This window comes from Mastomys coucha, chromosome X (assembly GCF_008632895.1).
Source record: "Mastomys coucha isolate ucsf_1 chromosome X, UCSF_Mcou_1, whole genome shotgun sequence".
Classification (NCBI taxonomy): Eukaryota; Metazoa; Chordata; class Mammalia; order Rodentia; family Muridae; genus Mastomys; species Mastomys coucha.
The window spans coordinates 151,336,708-151,355,972 of record NC_045030.1 but is presented as its reverse complement, the minus strand read 5'-3'; the positions used below and the strand labels follow the sequence as shown (position 1 = coordinate 151,355,972).

Sequence of the window (19,265 nt, the reverse complement as noted above, 5' to 3'; positions counted from 1 at the left end):
GGAACATGTTTCGAGGGTGGCTGCTGACAATAAAAAGTAATTATGGTTTTTTTTGTATTGTTACATACTTTAGTATATTTTTTATTTTCTTCCTTGAAATGAAATGGATTCATTCTAAGTTCTTCAGAAATGTTTTCTACTCCTGTAAAAATACCTTGAGTTCATTAGCCTGCCACTTAAAGTTGATGTAAGGAATGGAAAGACATTTCAGAAGTAGAGCTCATAATTTAGCATGGATAAAGCTTGAGTTTCAATTCCCAGCACCACAAAAATTAAAAATTAAAATTATGAATATTGAACATCCTTAGTAAAGGAGTATTTAATTCAAATGTAAGTTTAAAAGCCAATATTGATATAATTTATATTAAGTATTTTTACCAGTATTTTCTATAGCTTTCACCATGATTGCTTTTTGTGCATATCAACTTTTGCTTTTACTTGTTATGTTTATAACATCTGCAAGCCAGTTTTTTTAAGCACTTGCTTGTAGCCACTCAAGATATTTCTTAGTAAATTCTTTGTTGCTTTCACGGGTCCATTTACAATTGTTTTGAGTAAAGGCCCCTTCAGAAGGCAGTGGTATTATATTTACATGTGTGTAAATCTTATACCCCTCAGGATCTTTTCATTAAAATTTACCAATGGAAGAATCTGGGATTTGATTGAAGTAAAAGCTCACAAAAAGATTGTTTGTACAGCTGCTTTCAAGAAAGGATCAAAATCTCATAGGAGGGTGAATGAATATATTGTTGCTGGGCCAAGCTCAGAAATTTCTTGAGTAGTGTTTAATAAAATATAAAATCATTACATGTGTTGATCTTTGCCCTTGCCCTTACCTCCCCACATTCCTTTTTCTTTCTCTTCTACATAGTCTTCTTTCTTGAGAAGGGATGATTATTTATTTTTAATGTGTTATAGACACAATTGAAAAATATTTCTGTCTTCTTGTAATAAGTAACCTTAAAGTAATATATTTTAAACCATCATTTTTATATTATGAAACCCAAAAAAGCATGATGTCCATGTATCTTTCTTTTGTAAACTACTGTTTATGAAAGTAGGCATTTTAGTAGGAATTTACTAAGAAGAAGAATAATGCTAAGCTACATTAATTGTTCCTTGGCCAACAATAGGAATATCGTATTAATATATGACTAAGAGCTTCAAATGTCCTGTAAAAGTTAGTTCTTAAATTCTCAGCAAGCAATTATAGTTTATTAAGAAACATTTCACAGAGGTTAACTTACAGCTAAAGAGGCAGTGTTTCCTTTTTGGGAAGCAGTGATCAGTTAGGTTGTTTTTACAGCACAGTAGCTAAGGTACTGCCATTTCATCTGTATTGTTAGGCGTGTCTTCTCCCACTGGGGCCAGACCAGCAGTCCTCTGCTGTCTGTTTCCAGCTCATGTATGCTGCAGGTTGGTGGCTCAGTGTCTGAGTGATCTCAGGGGTCCAAATTAGTTGAGATTGCTGCTCTTCCTACAGGGTCACCCTTCTCCTCAGCTTCTTCAGTCCTTCCTCTAATTCAAACACGGGTCCCCAGCTTCTGTCCATTGGTTGGGTGAAGGTATCTGCATCTATCTTAATCAGGTAAGGTCTGACTGGCCTCTCGGAGGACATCCATGCTAGGCTCCTGTCTGTAAGCACACCATAGCATCAGTAATAGTGTCAGGCCTTGTGGCCTCCAGTTGAGATGGATCCCAAGTTGGGCTTGTCACTGGACTGCCTTTCCCTCAGGCTCTTCTCCGTTTTTGTCCCTGAAGTTCTTTTAGATAGGAAGAATTCTAGGTCAGAGTTTTTGACGGTTGGATGGCAACCTTATCCCTCCAACTTAATGCTCTGTCTTTCTTCTGGAGTTTCTGATCTGCTGCACCCAGGGCAACAGGTAAGGTACCCTCACAAATAACCACAGCAGCTAGTACCCCCGAGGAGTCCAGTGGACTGGGGACCCATCCCCTCAGCTTGAACCATATGTGTCTTATTTTTAAAAAGATTTATTTATTTATTTATTTATTTATTTATTTATTTATTTAATGTATATGAGTGCTATATCTGCATGTTCACCTGTATGCCAGAAGAGGAATCAGAATAGATCTTTGTAAGCTACCTACTGTGTGGTTGCTGACAGTTGAACTCAGGACCTCTGGAAAAGCAGCTAGTGCTCTTAATCACTGAGCCTTCTTTCCAGTTCCTATATGTATCTTCTTACAACTATTTCTTCCTTCCTTTCTTATTATCAGACAATTATTATTCTTACCCATGGAAAAGAATTTGGGAATGGAAGGAGAGTAGTAATCTCTTTTTCTGATCACAGTTTCCTCTCCTTCCATTCTTCCCAGCTCCTCTCCACCTCCCCTCTTCCCCTGATCCACTCCCCATGACCCCATTTCCTCTTCAGAAAAGAGCAGGCCTCCAAGAGACAATAACCAAACATGACAAAATAAGATACAATAAGACAAAAGCAAAAGCCCTCATATTGAGTAGGGACAAGGCAACCCAATAGGAGGAAGAGTCCAAAGAGCAGGCAAAAGAATCAGAAATATACCAGCACCCACTGTTAGGAGACCTACAGAAACACCAAGCAAACAGCCAGAACATATATACAAAGGACATGGTACAGACCCATGGTGGGAATTTTGCTTTCCATTTTAGTCTCTGTGAGCTCATGGGAGGCCAATTTAGTTGATTCAGTGGGTCTCCATCCCCTCTGACTCCTGCTATCTTTCCCTCTTCCTCTTCCATATGGTTCCCAGATCTCCAAGGAAAGCAGCCATTCCTAATGGCATCTTTCAAATTTGGTTCTCCAGTGGACAGTGATTGTAATAGAATGCTGACATAATAAAAGAGAACTTTACTGAGGAGGAAGGAATTATAGGAAATATTGAAAGACCCATATTTTGGGAGCTTTTTTCAGAGATGATTGATTTAAAGGGACATGAATTTGTATCATTTGTGCCTTATTTTCTATTTTTGAAGACCTTCCACTATAGTGTTTATTTTGGTACCATTATTGGGAAAGATGAGATAAATTATCCTTCATTTGGGATGGTGAATTTTCCTCAGGCTTTTAGTGTTTTTTGTTTGTTTGTTTTTAATATATATCCTTAAAATATACAACTAGGGTTTTAATACAAGTAAGCATAATCACAATTAGTTTGAAGTAGCTTTCTTCTCTCCATAGTTTTATCCTGCTTATAACATGAAAACTGTTTTTTATAGTCTATAATTTTATAGTAAATATTTATTGATTCTTTAGTGTCATATGTTTTCAGCTCCATATGAGAATATCTAGGTAGTTAGAAACATACGCCTAAAGAGTTATATTAATGATTCTCATTATCCTATTTAATTACATAATTTTTTCTCTTCCCCTCAAAAAACCTTCTCTTTTGCCTTGGACAAGTGATCTTTTATATTCATTGTTATTTCTAAGTGATAGAAATGCAAAATCTCAACCCCTATCCCAGAAAAATAAACAAGAATCCAGTTTAATCAGATGCCCAGATGTTTTATAGGCACATATTATTTGAGAACAATGAAAAGATAGTTGTTTTGAGTAATCAGAATTATTTTAAAGATATTTCACAAACTTTAGGTGAAGTTAGACTTTCAAAATATCTTATTTGTATAATAGACTAAAACATCTGGCAACTATTTTAATTATTTTATATTACATATTGATTCTAATACATAAGATGAAACAAATATGTTTGAATACTACTACTTATATTTTAAACATTCTACCAGGAATAGCTATGGGATTAATGTAGGCTTTTTGAATTATAAATTCTTACATTATTAAATAAATATTTATAGCTCCATTTCAGTTTTAATGTTCAGTATAACAAATGATTGCTTAGTGATTAGCAACAAAATATATGTTAATTAAAAATTAAAATTGGGCATTATATTTTAATACCTGCTTCATAATCATAAAAATGATGACACCACAGGTTCTTTTCTTTTTGTTGTTTGCTCCATGAGATTATTGAATATTAATAATATTGACATTCACTTGTCATAGGAAAAGTTTGTGTAGCAGAAGATGTGGCTTCAAACTCTGAAATTATGAATAAGATTTGTTTCATGTTAAAGGAAGATCATGGAAGATATACTGAGATTAAGTTTAGTAATGGATGAGACCATTTGTTTCTGCAGTTACTTTATGCCAAGATGATAATCTATTCCACTCAGAATTAATGAGCCTGAGTTAAAATGACTAGTTATAACCTAAAGGTAAAATTTACCTCTATATCAACATACTTCTAGATGTAGAATTTTAAATGAAATTAATACCATTTGCCACATTATCTATTGATTATGATTTCTTATTGAGGAGAACATGGGTATAATTCTGAATAATATATTCTACTTATAGGTCTTTTCATTCACTTACCCTACTAGGTATATAGTAAAAAAGGATCATTAGTACTGTTGAATCAAATGTCTTAAAGACATGTGTACTACAGTAAGTATGGCTGAAATAACGGACCCAGATATGAGAGCAAGCTAGAAGGTTAGTTCCTACCAGATTATCCTCTCTTTAACAAAGTGCAACATGGATACAATCGCTATTCTACATATTGAAGCCAAAGAGAGTTTTTCAGGGGATGGGTCTGAATAAAACCTTCAGTCATTCTTTCATTTTCTCATATTTTCCATTCATTTTTTCCACTCTTGGAGCAAGGTAACTCCCCTTCCTACGTATCATCTTTGGGGGATTTGTTAGTGTTGTTTGTATGATTCCATGGATCATATGCTTTCCTCTCGACAAAATATTAGCTCCAGGAAGAAAGAGACCACATCTGATTCTGTTTACTTTCTTAATCATACTGCCTAGAACAATTACTGGTTAACAAATAGGCACTTAATAATTGGTTGTTGAATGAATAATTAAAAGTTGGTATCAGGACTTGGAAAAGTGATAAGATAAGTATCCTGATATGGGAGAAAGGCAAGCAGTTCAATCATATAGAATCATATAGAAGTGGATAGTGTAAAAATGTAAGAGGCAGGAAGTAATTTAGAAAAGTGGTTTAAATCTGAAAAGAAAAAAATGAGGAAATGGGAAAATATCATATGGAGATAAGGTAAGAATTCATTGTCTTTCTTGAACTGGTCCTCCCTTGAGAGCATACTCTTTCTTAGCAATCTGAGATTCCTGATTAATATTTTATGATGCTGTTTATTTGAAATTCATCTGAATAGCATTTATATACTTTATAAATCTTGGAATATCTTTATATTCAATATTGCTTACATATTAAATAACATTAATACTAAGCCTTATCAAGATGTCAGGTTATTTTTTGAAACATGAAGATACAAGACACATCATATTGACATATCATATAAAATTTTCTGAAATTTAAATGCTATTGCCATTGATAGTTTCATTGTATTTAGTAAAAAAAAAAGGAATTTTTGTTGAAGACATTGTATTAGTTTTATTATCAATGTAATCAAATACTTGACCACAATAATTAAAGTGAGAAAAAAACTAATTTTAGCTTACAGTTTAAAATGTTTCTGTCTGGGAATGGGGAGATGGTTCAGTGGTTAACATAACTTGCTCTTTTTGTAGAGGACACCAGTTCTATTACCTGTACCCACATGGTGTCTTAAGACTGTAATTCCAATTCCAGGGTAATGATCCCCTCTTCTGGCCTCCATGGGCAACAGGCATGTGTGTGGTACACAAATATACATGCAGAAAAAACACCTTTGCACATAAAATTTAAAAAAAAAATTAAAGTGGTTTCAATCTATAGTGTCTGGCTCTGACGATTCTAGGTCATGTTAAAGTAGAACATGATTATCACCAGGAACTTGTGACAGAGGCTGCTTCCTTATAGTGAAAATGAGGCAGAAAGAAGGACAGAGAAATGACTGAGATGAGAACAAGCTACTGAAAATGCATACTACCAGTGACCTGTTTCCTCCAGCTAAGCCTTACCTTTGAAACTTTCCAAAGGAGGATTCCAAAGACTCTCCCAAAATAAGGCCACCAGGTCGAGACCACACTTTAAATACCTGAATCTTTTAGGGAGGAAATTTAATAACCAAATATAACACCATAAATATAATATTTGTGATGAGACATAAAATAAGATCTTTCACTTAATATATTATTAACGTATTACATTGGAGATAGGCCTCCAAATACACCTGTGATGGATTGTCTTTTTTAAAATTTACCGTGCTCACTTCGGCAGCACATATACTAAAATAGGAACGATACAGAGGAGAAAAAAAAATTACCACTGAGAATATTTGTGAGAGATTGCCTTAATAGGTTAATAGATATAGGAACACTGATCTTTATTAATATGACTTTTTATTAGATATTGTCTTTATTTATTTATTTCAAATGTTATCCCCTTTCCTGGTTTCCCCTTCTAAAACTTCCTATCCCTCCCCTCCCCCTGCTCACCAACCCACTCTCTCCCTCTTCCTGGCCCTGGCATTTCCCTACACTGGGGCATAGAACCTTCACAGGACCAAGGGCCCCCCCTCCCATTGATGACCTTCTAGGCCATCCTCTGCTACATACGCAGCTGGAGACATAAGTCCCTCCATGTATAGTCTTTGGTTGGTGGTTTAGTCCCTGGGAGCTCTGAGGGTACTAGTTAGTTCATATTGTTGTTCATCCTAAGGGGCTGCAAACCCTTCAGCTCCTTGGGTCCAAGGACCCAAGGAAGACTGATCTTAACTGTTGCCTGGACCATTTCCTGAGATACAAGATGCAGAGGACAAGCTGAGCACTAGCATACATGTACTCAGTGCTCTGGTTTCTTGACTATTGGTACAGTGTGACCAGCTCTCTAGATCTCCCTCCTTTTGTGGCTTTCCCACAGTGATGGGCTATAACCTGGACATGTGAGCTCAAATAAGCAATTTCTCACCCTAGTTGTTATTGTCAGTATATTTCATTACAGCAACAGGGAATAAAACTAAGTTTACATCCATGGGTTCCCTACCACTCTTGACCTCCAAAAATGCTGTTAACAATGAAAAGTAGCAAAGTTAGGCTTTATAAACGTAATGTGTTGGCTCATTTATGCTTTTTATTATGGTAAATATATATTCAAATATTATATACTTTTTCATTTTAAAATATAAATATAACATCAAATAAAGCAGTTCTGGGAATCCATGCTAGGCAAGGGTTTTACTGCTGAGCTATATTCCCAGGCCCAAATATACTGTCATAACCATTCTTAAGAATGTACATTCATAAATTCATTGTTTTTAATAGCTGAGTAGTACTCCATTGTGTAGATGTACCACATTTTCTGTATCCATTCCTCTGTTGAGGGACATCTGGGTTGTTTCCAGCTTCTGGGTATTATAAATAAGGCTGCTATGAGCATAGTGGAGCATGTGCCCTTATTACATGTTGCAGTATCTTCTGGGTATATGCCCAGGAGTGGTATAGATGGGTCCTCCGGTGGGACTGATTGTTCTGGCAGCATGTGTATAGTAGAGGATTGCAAAGTAGGTCATCAATGGGAGGAGAGGGCCTTGGCCCTGTGAAGGTTCTGTGCCCCAGTGTAGGGGAAAGCCAAGGCCAATAAGTGGGAGAGGGTGGGGTGGCAGGCATGGGGAGTGGGGGAGGCAACAGGGGTTTGTTCTTGTTTTTTTGTTTGTTTTTGGTTTGTTTTTTGGTTTTTTTTGGAGGGGAAACTGGGAAAGGAGAAATCATATGACATGTAAATAAAGAAAATATCTAATTTTAAAAAAGAATGTACATTCATACCCTTGTGTGAGTATCATCATTATCCAGTCTCAAAATTATTTTTCATTTGCAGAATTGGAATTTTGTACACATTATACACTTCCCTCTTCTTTTGTCTCCTCAGTTCATGACAATCACCATTGTGTTTTGTTTCTATGAATTCCAAATACCCCAAATATGTATAAGTATTTGTCTTTATGAACATCTTATTTAATTTACTTAGTATAATGTTCTCTCATCCATATTGTACCAAGTATAACCTTACCTTTTCTTTTAGTGTTTAAACTGAAAATTTTTGTTAGCATTCTGTATTTTCTTTAATCATTTGTATACTTGTGTATACTTGGATTGCATACTCCTTTTGTCTACTGTAAATAATTATGCTACAGAACATGGGGAGGATGCAATTATCTTTTCAGGTGTCTACTATCAGTGTTTTGACTATAGAGCCAGAATTGAATTGCTAGATCTTTCTCCAACTCTCTTTTATTTGAAGACCCTCCAAAACCATTTTCTACAGTGGCTGCACCAGTCCATGAGGGTTTCAATACTCTTCAGAGCAATTTTGTTTTCATTTGCTTTGATAATAGCCAAACTGAGAAGTGTAGGATAATGTGCTACTGTGGTTTAATTTTCATTTTTCTGATGCACATTATTTTCATATATTACTGGCTATCTCTAAATATCCTTTGGAGAAATGCCTGAGTTACCTGTCCATTTTAATATTTTTTGTCATTGAGTTTATTATTATTTATATATTCTGAAATTTATACCTTGTTAGAGGTATTATTTACAATGAGTTTTTTTTCCTTTTGTGGGTTCTCTTTTTGAAGTAAAAATTAGGTGATTTTTTCTTTTGTTACCTGTGATTTATATGCCACACTATAAAAAATTGTATGTTTTCCTTTTAAAGTAAGCGTGGGAATAAGAATTTTTATTTTAAATTTTCATTATCTTAAATGAACATGTAGTGTTTCACACTTTGATTCAAATAGAATTCACCTCTTACCATTTATCTTATCCATGGAATTATAAGTTCTATTGATGTGTTGTTATATGGAATCAGATGGTCTTATGTATTGTAGCAACATTAAAGGAAATAAATATAAACATACATTTTTCTACATGACAACCAATTATGAGTATATGGAGAGCACAATATATATTTCTTTTAAGAAATCCTTTTATGAGTAGAGCAGAGACTGAAGAACAGCCATCCAGAGACTGTCCCACCTGGGGATTCATCCCATATACAGTTACCAAACCCAGACACTATTGTGGATGGCAACAAGTGAATGCTGACAGGAGCCTGATACAGTTGTTTCCTGAGAGGCTCTGCCAGAGCCTGACCAAGACAGATGTGGATGCTTGCAGCCAACCATTGGACTAGCATGGCAACACCAATAGAGGAGGAGGTAGAGAAAGGACTGAAGGAGCTGAAGGGGTTTGTACCCCTATAGGAAGAACTACAATATCAACCAACCAGCCCCCCCCAAAGCTCCCAGGGACTAAACCACCAACCAAAGAGTACATATGGAGGGACCCATGGCTCCAACAACATATGTAGCAGCGGGTGGCTTTATCTGGCATCAGTGGGAAGGGAGCTTCTTGGTCCCATGGAAGCTGGATGCCCCAGTGTAGGGGAATGCAAGGGAGCTAAGGCAGGAGTGGATAGGTGGGTAGGGGAGCACCCTCAGAGAATCGGGGGGAGGGGCTGGGATAGGGGGTTTGTGGAAGGGAAGCCAGGAAGGGGGATAACATTTGAAATGTAAATGAATAAGCAATCCTTTTGTTGAGTTAACAGATAGTCTTATGGGAGAGATTTACTTGCTTTTAACTATTGAATATTTTAAAATTATATCTAATCATATCTCCTTCACATTAATTCCTAGACAAATTACATTCTATGTTATAGTGTTTTGCATATGTAAATAAATCTGCATTCTTCATTGGTATATGCTAGTTTGTATCATTGGCTTTTTAGCTCCCATTATATAGGTACCCATATTTTTGTTACTTACTTTCAACTCTCATGGTCCTAGTGAATTTCGCATATGGAAATGATATAGTTAAGCCTTTTGATAGAAATACAAGGTGTTTAACATTATAAATGGAAAAGTTTTTGATGTTAATGACTGGTATGATCAAAATGGTTGCTCTGGAGGATTGAAAGCAATCTTTTTTACTTTTTCTTCATTCTCAATTCAGTGTAGTATTTAAAAGCAGGAAAAATGAACTCGTCTTAGGGCTCTGCCTTACAGTCCTAGGCATGCTCCAGGTTTTCCATTTTTTTGCTACAAAATCAAGAGAGTGATACACAATAAGTTTGTTTTGATGGTTAAATTAGAAAATATTTGTAAAGTACTTAAATCAGTGCTTGGTACACAGTGAACACACCAACAAATATATATGTATACACATACACCATTTGTCCCTCAGCATTAGTTCTATGGAAATAAAAGAAAGCTATTGAAAGAATAGTCTTTGTCTAAAATAAAATAGGACAGAGTAATTGGGTACAGACCTAGACAAAAGCTGTCCTCTTTTTCTATTATATTTGGTTTTCTTGAGAGTCCATGTGAAAATGAATTATATATTATTTGCTTGAGAGCAAATGTGTTTATGCATAAGGGTAACTGAGTGATGGCATTGACTGAAATAAAGAAGCGTTTGCCAAGTCAGCATGTATTGTATTGGTTTCAATGTTGTCTAAGGACTAGGGACAAAGTTTTCCCTTCCATTTATTTGAATGTAGCTTTAGAATGTATGTTTGTCAGGTCCTTTCCATTTTTCTCATTTGCTGAAAATATTCCAGCATGGAATTTAGCTTTGGTAGTTTTGCTTTTACCTGCATGAAAAAGTATGGTTCTGTTAGCGAATGTTATTTTATTTCATATAAATAACTATTGTTTCTCTCCCCATTATGCTGCCCTTTTACAAGAATGTAATCCAATTTATTGGTGGAAGGTTTTTTGTTTTGTTTTATTTTTGTTTTTATTTTCTATAGTCTGATATAGTCCAATGTAGTCAGAACAGATCCAACCTCAAATCTTCTGGGACCAGTTTTTCATCCTGATTTTTCTGGTCAGTTACTTACTGTGTATACTTAGGGAGTTACTTAATCTTGCTCTTTTTTTTTCTATTCATTTATTTATTCACTTTACATCCCCATCACTGACCCACCTCCAAGTCCTCCCCTCACACAGTCCTGCCCCATCCCCCCTTCATGTTCTTTTTAACTTCTTAAGCTTTAAAACTGATATAACAAGAGTACCTTGACCTTATTTGATACTTCTCTATCTATTTTCCATTCTCACCAATATCATATCATCTCCTAGAAGAATATTCTCTTTGCCTTTTAATTTCTATATTACTCCTCATACCCCCTTCACTGTCTGGCTTCTTTTTTACTGTTTTAATATACTTGTCTAAAATCACTGATGATTTAATTGTCAAATACAGGATAGTTTCATTCCTTGTATGTATGGGATGCTGTGATTGATTTACTGCTAGTCTTTCCTAACTACTTTGTTATCTGTTCTCTTTGAACTATTTTTTTGTTCTCATTATAATGCAGTTTTCTGTAGCTGTCTTTCAGGTGTCTGGTGCATTATATCTTTGTCCTCATGTTCTTTTCCCAGAACATCCTACCCATGTTTTTCCTTCACTAATTTTCTTAATACATCAAATTGTAATAATCATTTTGCATACCCATCTCAGCCTTTAAAGAAATACGTTTTCTAAAGTGTGTTGTATTTCCCTTTCTATCACTAGCACTCAGGGCTGTGTGGGACTCAGTTTCCTCATTTTCCCTCTGGAGATGACATGAACATTTTCATTTTCAAAGTAAATATCCTATTTTTCTTTGTGACACTATCACACATTTAGTATAGGATCTTAAGGCACTTAGCATACATTTGTAATGAATTGTACCCGTGTACATGACTTCTTTTTGCTTTGAAATTTTCCAGTAACCCTTCATATACACTAATACAGTAGTCTTAAAATAGTTAGGTGGGAGTCTCTCATTTGCTTACACTCATATTCTACCTGAATTTGTATCTATCATCTCCTTATTTCCTGTTTCTCTTTTTTTATTCCCTCTGTTTCACTAGAGATAAATGAATCTTTTCAACATATATTTTCAAGCATCAACATCTTAACAAAAGAAAACCAAACAGCCCCATTTTTCCAGATATCTACTTCCTGTTCCCTTCTCTTATAATATTCTGCTTTGAAGACTCCTCAGCCCATTCAATGCTGTCTTATTTCACCAGCATGAAAACAACACACATAAAGAGAAATCATAAGCAACATGACATATTCCCTTAATATAAGTCAAACTTTCTTTAAGTAATGAGTTAGTTTGTGGTTTTCCAATAGTATTTTTCTTTCTTTCTCCACTGTCATGTGCATATTGGTGAGGGCTAAAATTATTTTACTTGATGCAGCAAAACAAAGATAATTATATGTTGTCATGAACCAGACTGCTTTTAGAACTAACTTTTTTCCACTTGGTGCTATGTGTCCTCATTATAGGACTGGTTGTTTCGGTATATATGGCTTAACCATCTTTCTGTTTTTTCTCTTCTTGCTCATTATTTTTACTCTCTCATATTTTTTTCTAAAATGTAGCCCATTGTGGAATAGTATCTCCCTTTTTTACACAACCAGTACTATCTAGTTTGTAATAATTGTTCCATTGTCTTGATAATCCTTACCTAAAATTCTAGAGACCAAGTCATATTATTCCAATTAGCCATCTGTGCCAGTCTCCTTCATAGATGATTGAACCTGGCACAGTCTGTAGCCTGGACAGTCACTTATTAATTGCCATCGGTAATTTGAAAAAAAAATAATTTTAAGAGCATGAAATTTAGTGTATACTTCTGAGCTTGAGTTAAATCTAAATGATAATGGAATAGGGAATTCACTGCACCTTAAAAAAGAAGAAAAAAAATTTTTTAAAAAAAGAAGAAAACCACTTAGGCTTAAAAAGGATGACACAAAACATAGGATGAAGGAAATCAAAGGTTTTCTTAAATCTATAAGATAGTGGAATTTTAAATATAAAGGCAATCCATGAGTAGAAATTGGCTGCGATTATTTAGTTTTGAAATTATTGAAGTAGTGCTATAGTGATAGAAGACAGAAGTCCAGAGTACAGGAAGACAGATTCATTAAACTTATGTAGAATAAAGGAGACCTCTCTCTCTGAAATGTTTGGAAAGTAAAAGGTTTGATGTACATAAGTCTGAAAATAGAGGGGCCTATTTATATTCATTATTCTGAATATTTGTCTGAAAGCAAAACTTAGACGATAAAGGTTTTCAATAATTACCAGTAAAGTTAAAATAAAAATAGGAACCTAACAATGAAAATATATCTACAGCCCACATGCAGATTGAAAAGAAATAAGTGATTTGACTAGTCCAAAGTCCAGATGGAATCAGGTTGTGGCATAGTGGGAGTTAATGCTTGCTTTCCATCTGTTCATTGATTCGTTTATTTGAACTGTTTTTTTTTCTATTCTGTTCTTTATAATTTTATTTTGTAGGTCTTGATGACTGTTTGCAGCAGTATATTAAGAACTTTGAGAGAGAGAAAATCAGTGGAGACCAGCTGCTACGTATTACACATCAGGAGCTAGAAGATCTGGGAGTCAGCCGTATTGGCCATCAGGAACTGATCTTGGAGGCAGTTGACCTTCTGTGTGCACTGGTAAGGACTGAAACTGACTGAAAGGAGATATTTAATGTCTCTCTTCCACTGGCCAATTATTTGTCTTTTTCCTTCTCTTCTTTTATAATCTAGATATAGGTGGAGAAATTCTCATTTTTAACTAAGTATAGTGTTTGTATACTTGTGTAAATTTATTACATTAATGCTAAATGACATAGAGGCTTAAAGTCAGCTAGTAATATTACATTTCACCATGTGAAAAGCAAGTTGGAGCTTAACTAGGGCGTTTCTTAAAACTTTTTATTGTTCCTTTTGTGTGAATTTTACATCATACACACCAACCCCACTCATCTCATGATCCCCTCATACCTGCCCTCCACACCTCCAACCTCCCTGTCTAAGAGAAAAAAAATCTCATTGTGGAAGCTGTAGTATATCACAGTGTGTCTCATGGTATACCCTTTTACTCACACTTTTTTGCTTTCCAAATGTTTATTGCCATGAGTCATTGGTCTGGTTTGAGGCCTCTGGCTTCTGCTACACCATCGATACTGGATCCTCATTGGGACTCCTCTCAGATATCCTATTGTTGCCCTGGGTCATGGAGATCCTGCAGCTTTGGATCTGTAGGAACAGCACTTTCACATAGTCTAGCAGTTCATAGATGGGGTAGATGTTGGGGTAGGCTAACTCTAAGCCCTGTGTGTGGGCCTGAGAGGTATCTAAGTTGCTCACCCGACCAGCTCTCCCACTCCAGGACAAGCTTTCTAGCCCTGCCTTGGCTAGCTCATCCAGTGCCAGGAATGGACAGAGCCACCTTTCAGCTAAGGGAAACTTTAACAGTGATGTTTTTATACACAATCATATATAGTCACTTGTTAAACCCACTTCTTGAAAATTTTGAAATATTAAGTAATCTTGTTTTTAAAAAAATTTAAACAAAATTATTTAGATTTTATTTCCACACATAGTCAGTAAAAATAAACTACAGTATATTATAAGGTCTCTTTCTTTAGCTAATGAAAAATGCATAATAAAACAAGAAAAATATCAAACTAAGCTTTCTTTAAGCTTGTTGTAACATGTTAGACATTCTGATATTACACATAGTTATAAATTTTTTTCCAGATTAACTAAGGTAAAACTAACCTAAATGGTTTTAAATTCTTACAATTATACTGATATAAAGACAAGTATATAATTTTATAACCTAAATTTGAATATTATTTCAACTAGTTGTCAACAAATCATTATACTGTAGCCATAGTTTGTTAAAAGCTCAGTAAACCTGCCTCCTTTTAGTGGCCTGAGACATACAAAATTATGTTTGTTTAGTGCCTAATTCAGTGTCTAACACACATTATACTATCAACAAACAGTAATTATTATTGAGATGATAATTAATAAAATCAAGTAGATAATTAAATGTAGATCAACAGAAATATCGATTTATATACTATTAATCTTGTAACTGTGACTGACTTAATTTTTGTGCCCTTGTAAAATATATTTGAGGAGAATGGCAAGTTAATCCATGTTGTAATGACCAAAATATAGAATATGTGGTAAATATTATGGGAATACAATAGTGAAAATAACTTTTACTTAAGCTATGTGGGTACATATTGCATAATCAGCCTAATGGAGGATGAGTATATATGTGTATGTGTCTAGTATGTAGAGAGAGTAAAAGAATGGTATTACACATAGATAAATTTATATATATATATAATTAAATTTATGTATATATATAAATATATATATATATATATAATTATATATATATATATGGAGGGACACAGAGAGAGAGAGAGAGAGACAGAGAGACAGAGAGAGAGAGATGGATTGATTCAGACCAGAATATGGACTCTATCCAAATTAGGTTGAAGCAGTTATACTTGGATCAAGAGACCATACTAATGGAAAGGAAAGGGCTTAGTGTTTTAGCACAGTAATCTCCAAATTCATATGTTGGTAGCCCTGATGTTACTGTAGAAGTAGAGCTAGCTTATAGAGGGGCTGTTGATCTAGCAGTCTCTGACTCTCTGTTTGCCATATTTTATAGTATTTATGGTTCAGTGTTTCAGAGCTTGAAGAACTTTATGTAAAAATGCAAGAGGGTCTGACACCTTCTTCTGACCTCTAAAGGTATTGCTCTTATTTGGTACACAGAAATACATGCAGGCAACATACCCATACATATCACATAAAATAAAACCAAAACTTTTAAATTAAAAATTAACTATTATAGTACATCTATTTTAAAAAGAAACTTATTTGGGAAGGAGAAATTTCATGTGAAGACAAGCATGAAAAAACATGGAGTGTTCATGGGAAAATGAAAACATTGGTTTGCTTTGTATTATATGATGATATATGTTGAGAAGAAAGGTCACATACTTATTCTGTCAAATGTTTTTTAATTTGTTTTTATAGTAGTCTAGTTGGCTCTTTCAAGGAAGATACACTTGTCTAATTAGTGGCATTTTCTTTAATTTTCCATGCAATAGTTAGCACATACAAGGCATTGAATTAATATATTACTGAATAAAACTTCTACAGAATTGACTTTTTTTTCTAGCCTACATAGACTTTCACTCTGAAATTTCCGTTCCTAGTGTAAAAAAGGCAAAAAAAAAAAAAATGCCAAATTTCTTTTGTTTATTTTAAGGTATGCTAGCTTTGTCTCTCATTTTAAAGTTAGTCCCTGTCTTAGTCAAGTGTTTGTATTCCTGCACAAAATATCATGACCAAGAAGCAAATTGGGGAAGAAAGGACTTATTCAGCTTACACTTCCATATCATTGTTCATCATCAAAGGAAGTCAGGAACTCACACAGGGCAGGAACCTGGAGGCAGGAGCTCATGCAGAGACCATGGAGGAGTGCTGCTTCCTGGGTTGCTTCCCCTGCCTTGCTCAGCTTGTTTTTTATAGAACCCAAGACTACTACTAGCCCAGGGATGGCACCACCCAGGATAGGTTAAGCCCTCCCTCCTTCATCACTAATTGAGAAAATGCCTTACAGCTGGATCTCATACAGTCATTTCCTCAAGGGAGGCTCCTTTCTCTGTGATAACTCCAGCTTGTGTCAAGTTGACACACAAAACCAGCTGGCATAGTCCTTAAGGAGAATAATTATTAGCTGCTAAAAAAATATCAAGGATTTAGTAATTTTTCTATTCTTGAACAATATTCCTATACATCATATATATTGTATATACAATGCTCTTTCAAAAAGAAGTAAGATATTTATGATTTGGAGGGTCATTAATTCTTTCAAGCTATGATGTTATATCATTCTTAAATAAATCATAAATATTATCTAACATTGTAAAAGCATAAATAAACTATGAGTAGTTTATTTTTGTAGCCCTTAGTTTGTGTTCTGGCAATATATTTTTATTGGAAATTATAAGTGAATTGTTTATGATAAATAATCATAGTTATTCAGATACAACTTATTTTTGTTTCATTTTATATATACTGTTCATATCAGAGGTATTTTGTATGAAAAATCCAATTTCTGGAGTTGATGAGATGTGTTTCTTTAAACCATAATTGCTTAAATTATTCAAAATTATCTGCTTTCTAAAACTTTCATTAAATCAAGTCTTTTACAATTCACCAATATTTACAAAGAAAAGTATTATAAATCTAAGTACCTGATGTATGATGCAATAAAATTGAAATAATGTTGATTTTTTTCATTAGATGAGAATTTGCCATGAATGTGGCTATAGCTAACTTGATTTCCTTCATTTCTTTCATCCATAACATTTCACATACAAATAATTAAAATAGAATACTTGCATGAATGTGGTGCTAATCCATTAAGACTAGACTTTCTGTGTTGCATTACTTCTAAATCATAATTGGTTCCTGGGCCATGTTAGTAGCCAAATGAATGAACATAGAGCTAATAAAATAGGATGAAGAAAGCAGTTAAATATAGCTCATAAACAAGCTTTTGTTTTCTTAAAGAAATCCTTGGTTAGGATTTCTATTGCTGTGATGAAACACTGAACTAAAAGTAACTTAGGGAGGAAAGGGTTGTTATTTTATTTTTGTTTCCTTCATTGAAAGAATTCAGGGCAGGAACTCAAACAGGGCAGAGACCTGGAAACCAGCTGATGCAGAGGCCATGAAGGAGTCTTGTTTTCTAGCTTGTTCTTCATTGGCTTATTTAGACTTTCTTACAGCACCCAGGACCACTGGTGAAGGGGTAGCACCACTTACAATGGCCTAGGTTTTCCCATATCGATCACTAATTACTGAGATGCCCTACAGACTTCCCTGCATATACCCAGGTCTTACGGAAGCATTTTCTAAAATTGATGTTTACTCCTCTCCGATGACTAACTTGTGTCAAGTTGACATAAAAACTAGCTCCTAACAGTGGGAGAGAGGGTGTCTCTGATTCTTTTGCTTGCTCTTGGGACCCTTTTCCTCCTATTGTGTTTCCTCATCTATCACTGATAGGAAGCTTTGTGCCTTGTTTTATTACATCTTATTTTGCAATATTTGACTGATATCACTGAGAAGTCTGCTGATTTCCCAAGGGAAACGGAAGAGAAGTGGATCTTGGGGAGAGTGGAGATGGATGGGGTGGGTGTGGCGAAACTGGGAGCTATGGAGGGAAGGAGAAGAGGCTATTATTGAGATGTAATATATGAGAGAAGAATAAAAATTAATTAGATCAAACACAGTATTAAACACAAGACATGAAAAAAAAACTAGCTAGCACATCTTTATTATAATCTTTCCCCTGATATCACCACCAACAGACATTTGACTATGGGCTCCACTAAGTCATGAATCTATCTTATTCATTTATAATTTTAACATTGGCCCACTGCCATCACTTAGGATGAAGAAAAGTTTTTAATGAATAAAGGAAATACTGACATTAGATGTATTTTTCTCTTTTATTATTCAGAATTATGGCCTAGAAACAGAAAATCTAAAAACCCTTTCTCACAAGTTGAATGCATCTGCCAAAAATCTACAGAACTTCATCACAGGAAGGAGAAGGAGTGGCCATTATGATGGGAGGACCAGCCGAAAATTACCAAATGACTTTTTGACCTCAGTTGTGGATCTGATTGGAGCAGCCAAGAGTCTTCTTGCTTGGTTGGACAGGTATACCCCATGTTTCATAAGTAACCCCTTATACAATGGTTTGTACCATAAAATTATTTCATAATTTCTTATGAAAATATTAGGCAAATGAAAAAACAAAAGTAATTTTTTACTTTATTAGTAAATCATGATAACATTTGATTATGATTCATAATGGTTTTGAGTCAACACCATGTAAATATGAATGTTTTATGAAATTATATATCAAGATAAATATATAATCACTAATTTATCTCTGTCAAACACAGAATACTTTTGCTGTTTTATAAGCAAAGCTACTCGTGGCCTGTTGTAACAAAATGAAAAATTTTTCCTGAATTTCTTTCTTCCTGTGTTAATGATCTTATTTAAAGAAGTGAGGAGTAAGTAGATGCTGCTACATTTTTTAGCATCTTCATACCTTGGCTTTGTACATTTGTCTTGTGATGTATGACATAGCATAAAAATTATAATATGAAATACAAACATTACACTTTTATATTTGGATGCATATTACCATGAAATTGGATCACAATTAAAAAGAAACTGAATGAGTGCTCTGTTTTCATAGCTCATAGCATTGCCCTGTGTTGTGATTGAATAATCCATAAGAATTTTTGATAAGTTACAGTCTTGCCAAAATGTCTCCTTCAAGGAACATTAGAAAGATACAAATTGGCCTTTAAAAAATGAGATCTCGCTGGGCAGTGGTGGCGCATGCCTTTAATC

General features: G+C 34.6%; 1 protein-coding gene across 7 annotated transcripts in view; it reads left to right on the top strand.

Annotated features, from left to right (window-relative positions):
* Positions 1–19,265, top strand: part of Cnksr2 (connector enhancer of kinase suppressor of Ras 2) — a 226,767-nt gene that overhangs the window by 37,540 nt on the left and 169,962 nt on the right. For all 7 annotated transcript variants that reach the window (XM_031370058.1, XM_031370042.1, XM_031370067.1 and 4 more), the window contains exons 2-3: positions 13,294–13,457; positions 18,355–18,557. In XM_031370058.1, the coding sequence (XP_031225918.1) occupies positions 13,294–13,457; positions 18,355–18,557 (367 nt within the window). The remainder of the gene's footprint in view (positions 1–13,293; positions 13,458–18,354; positions 18,558–19,265) is intronic.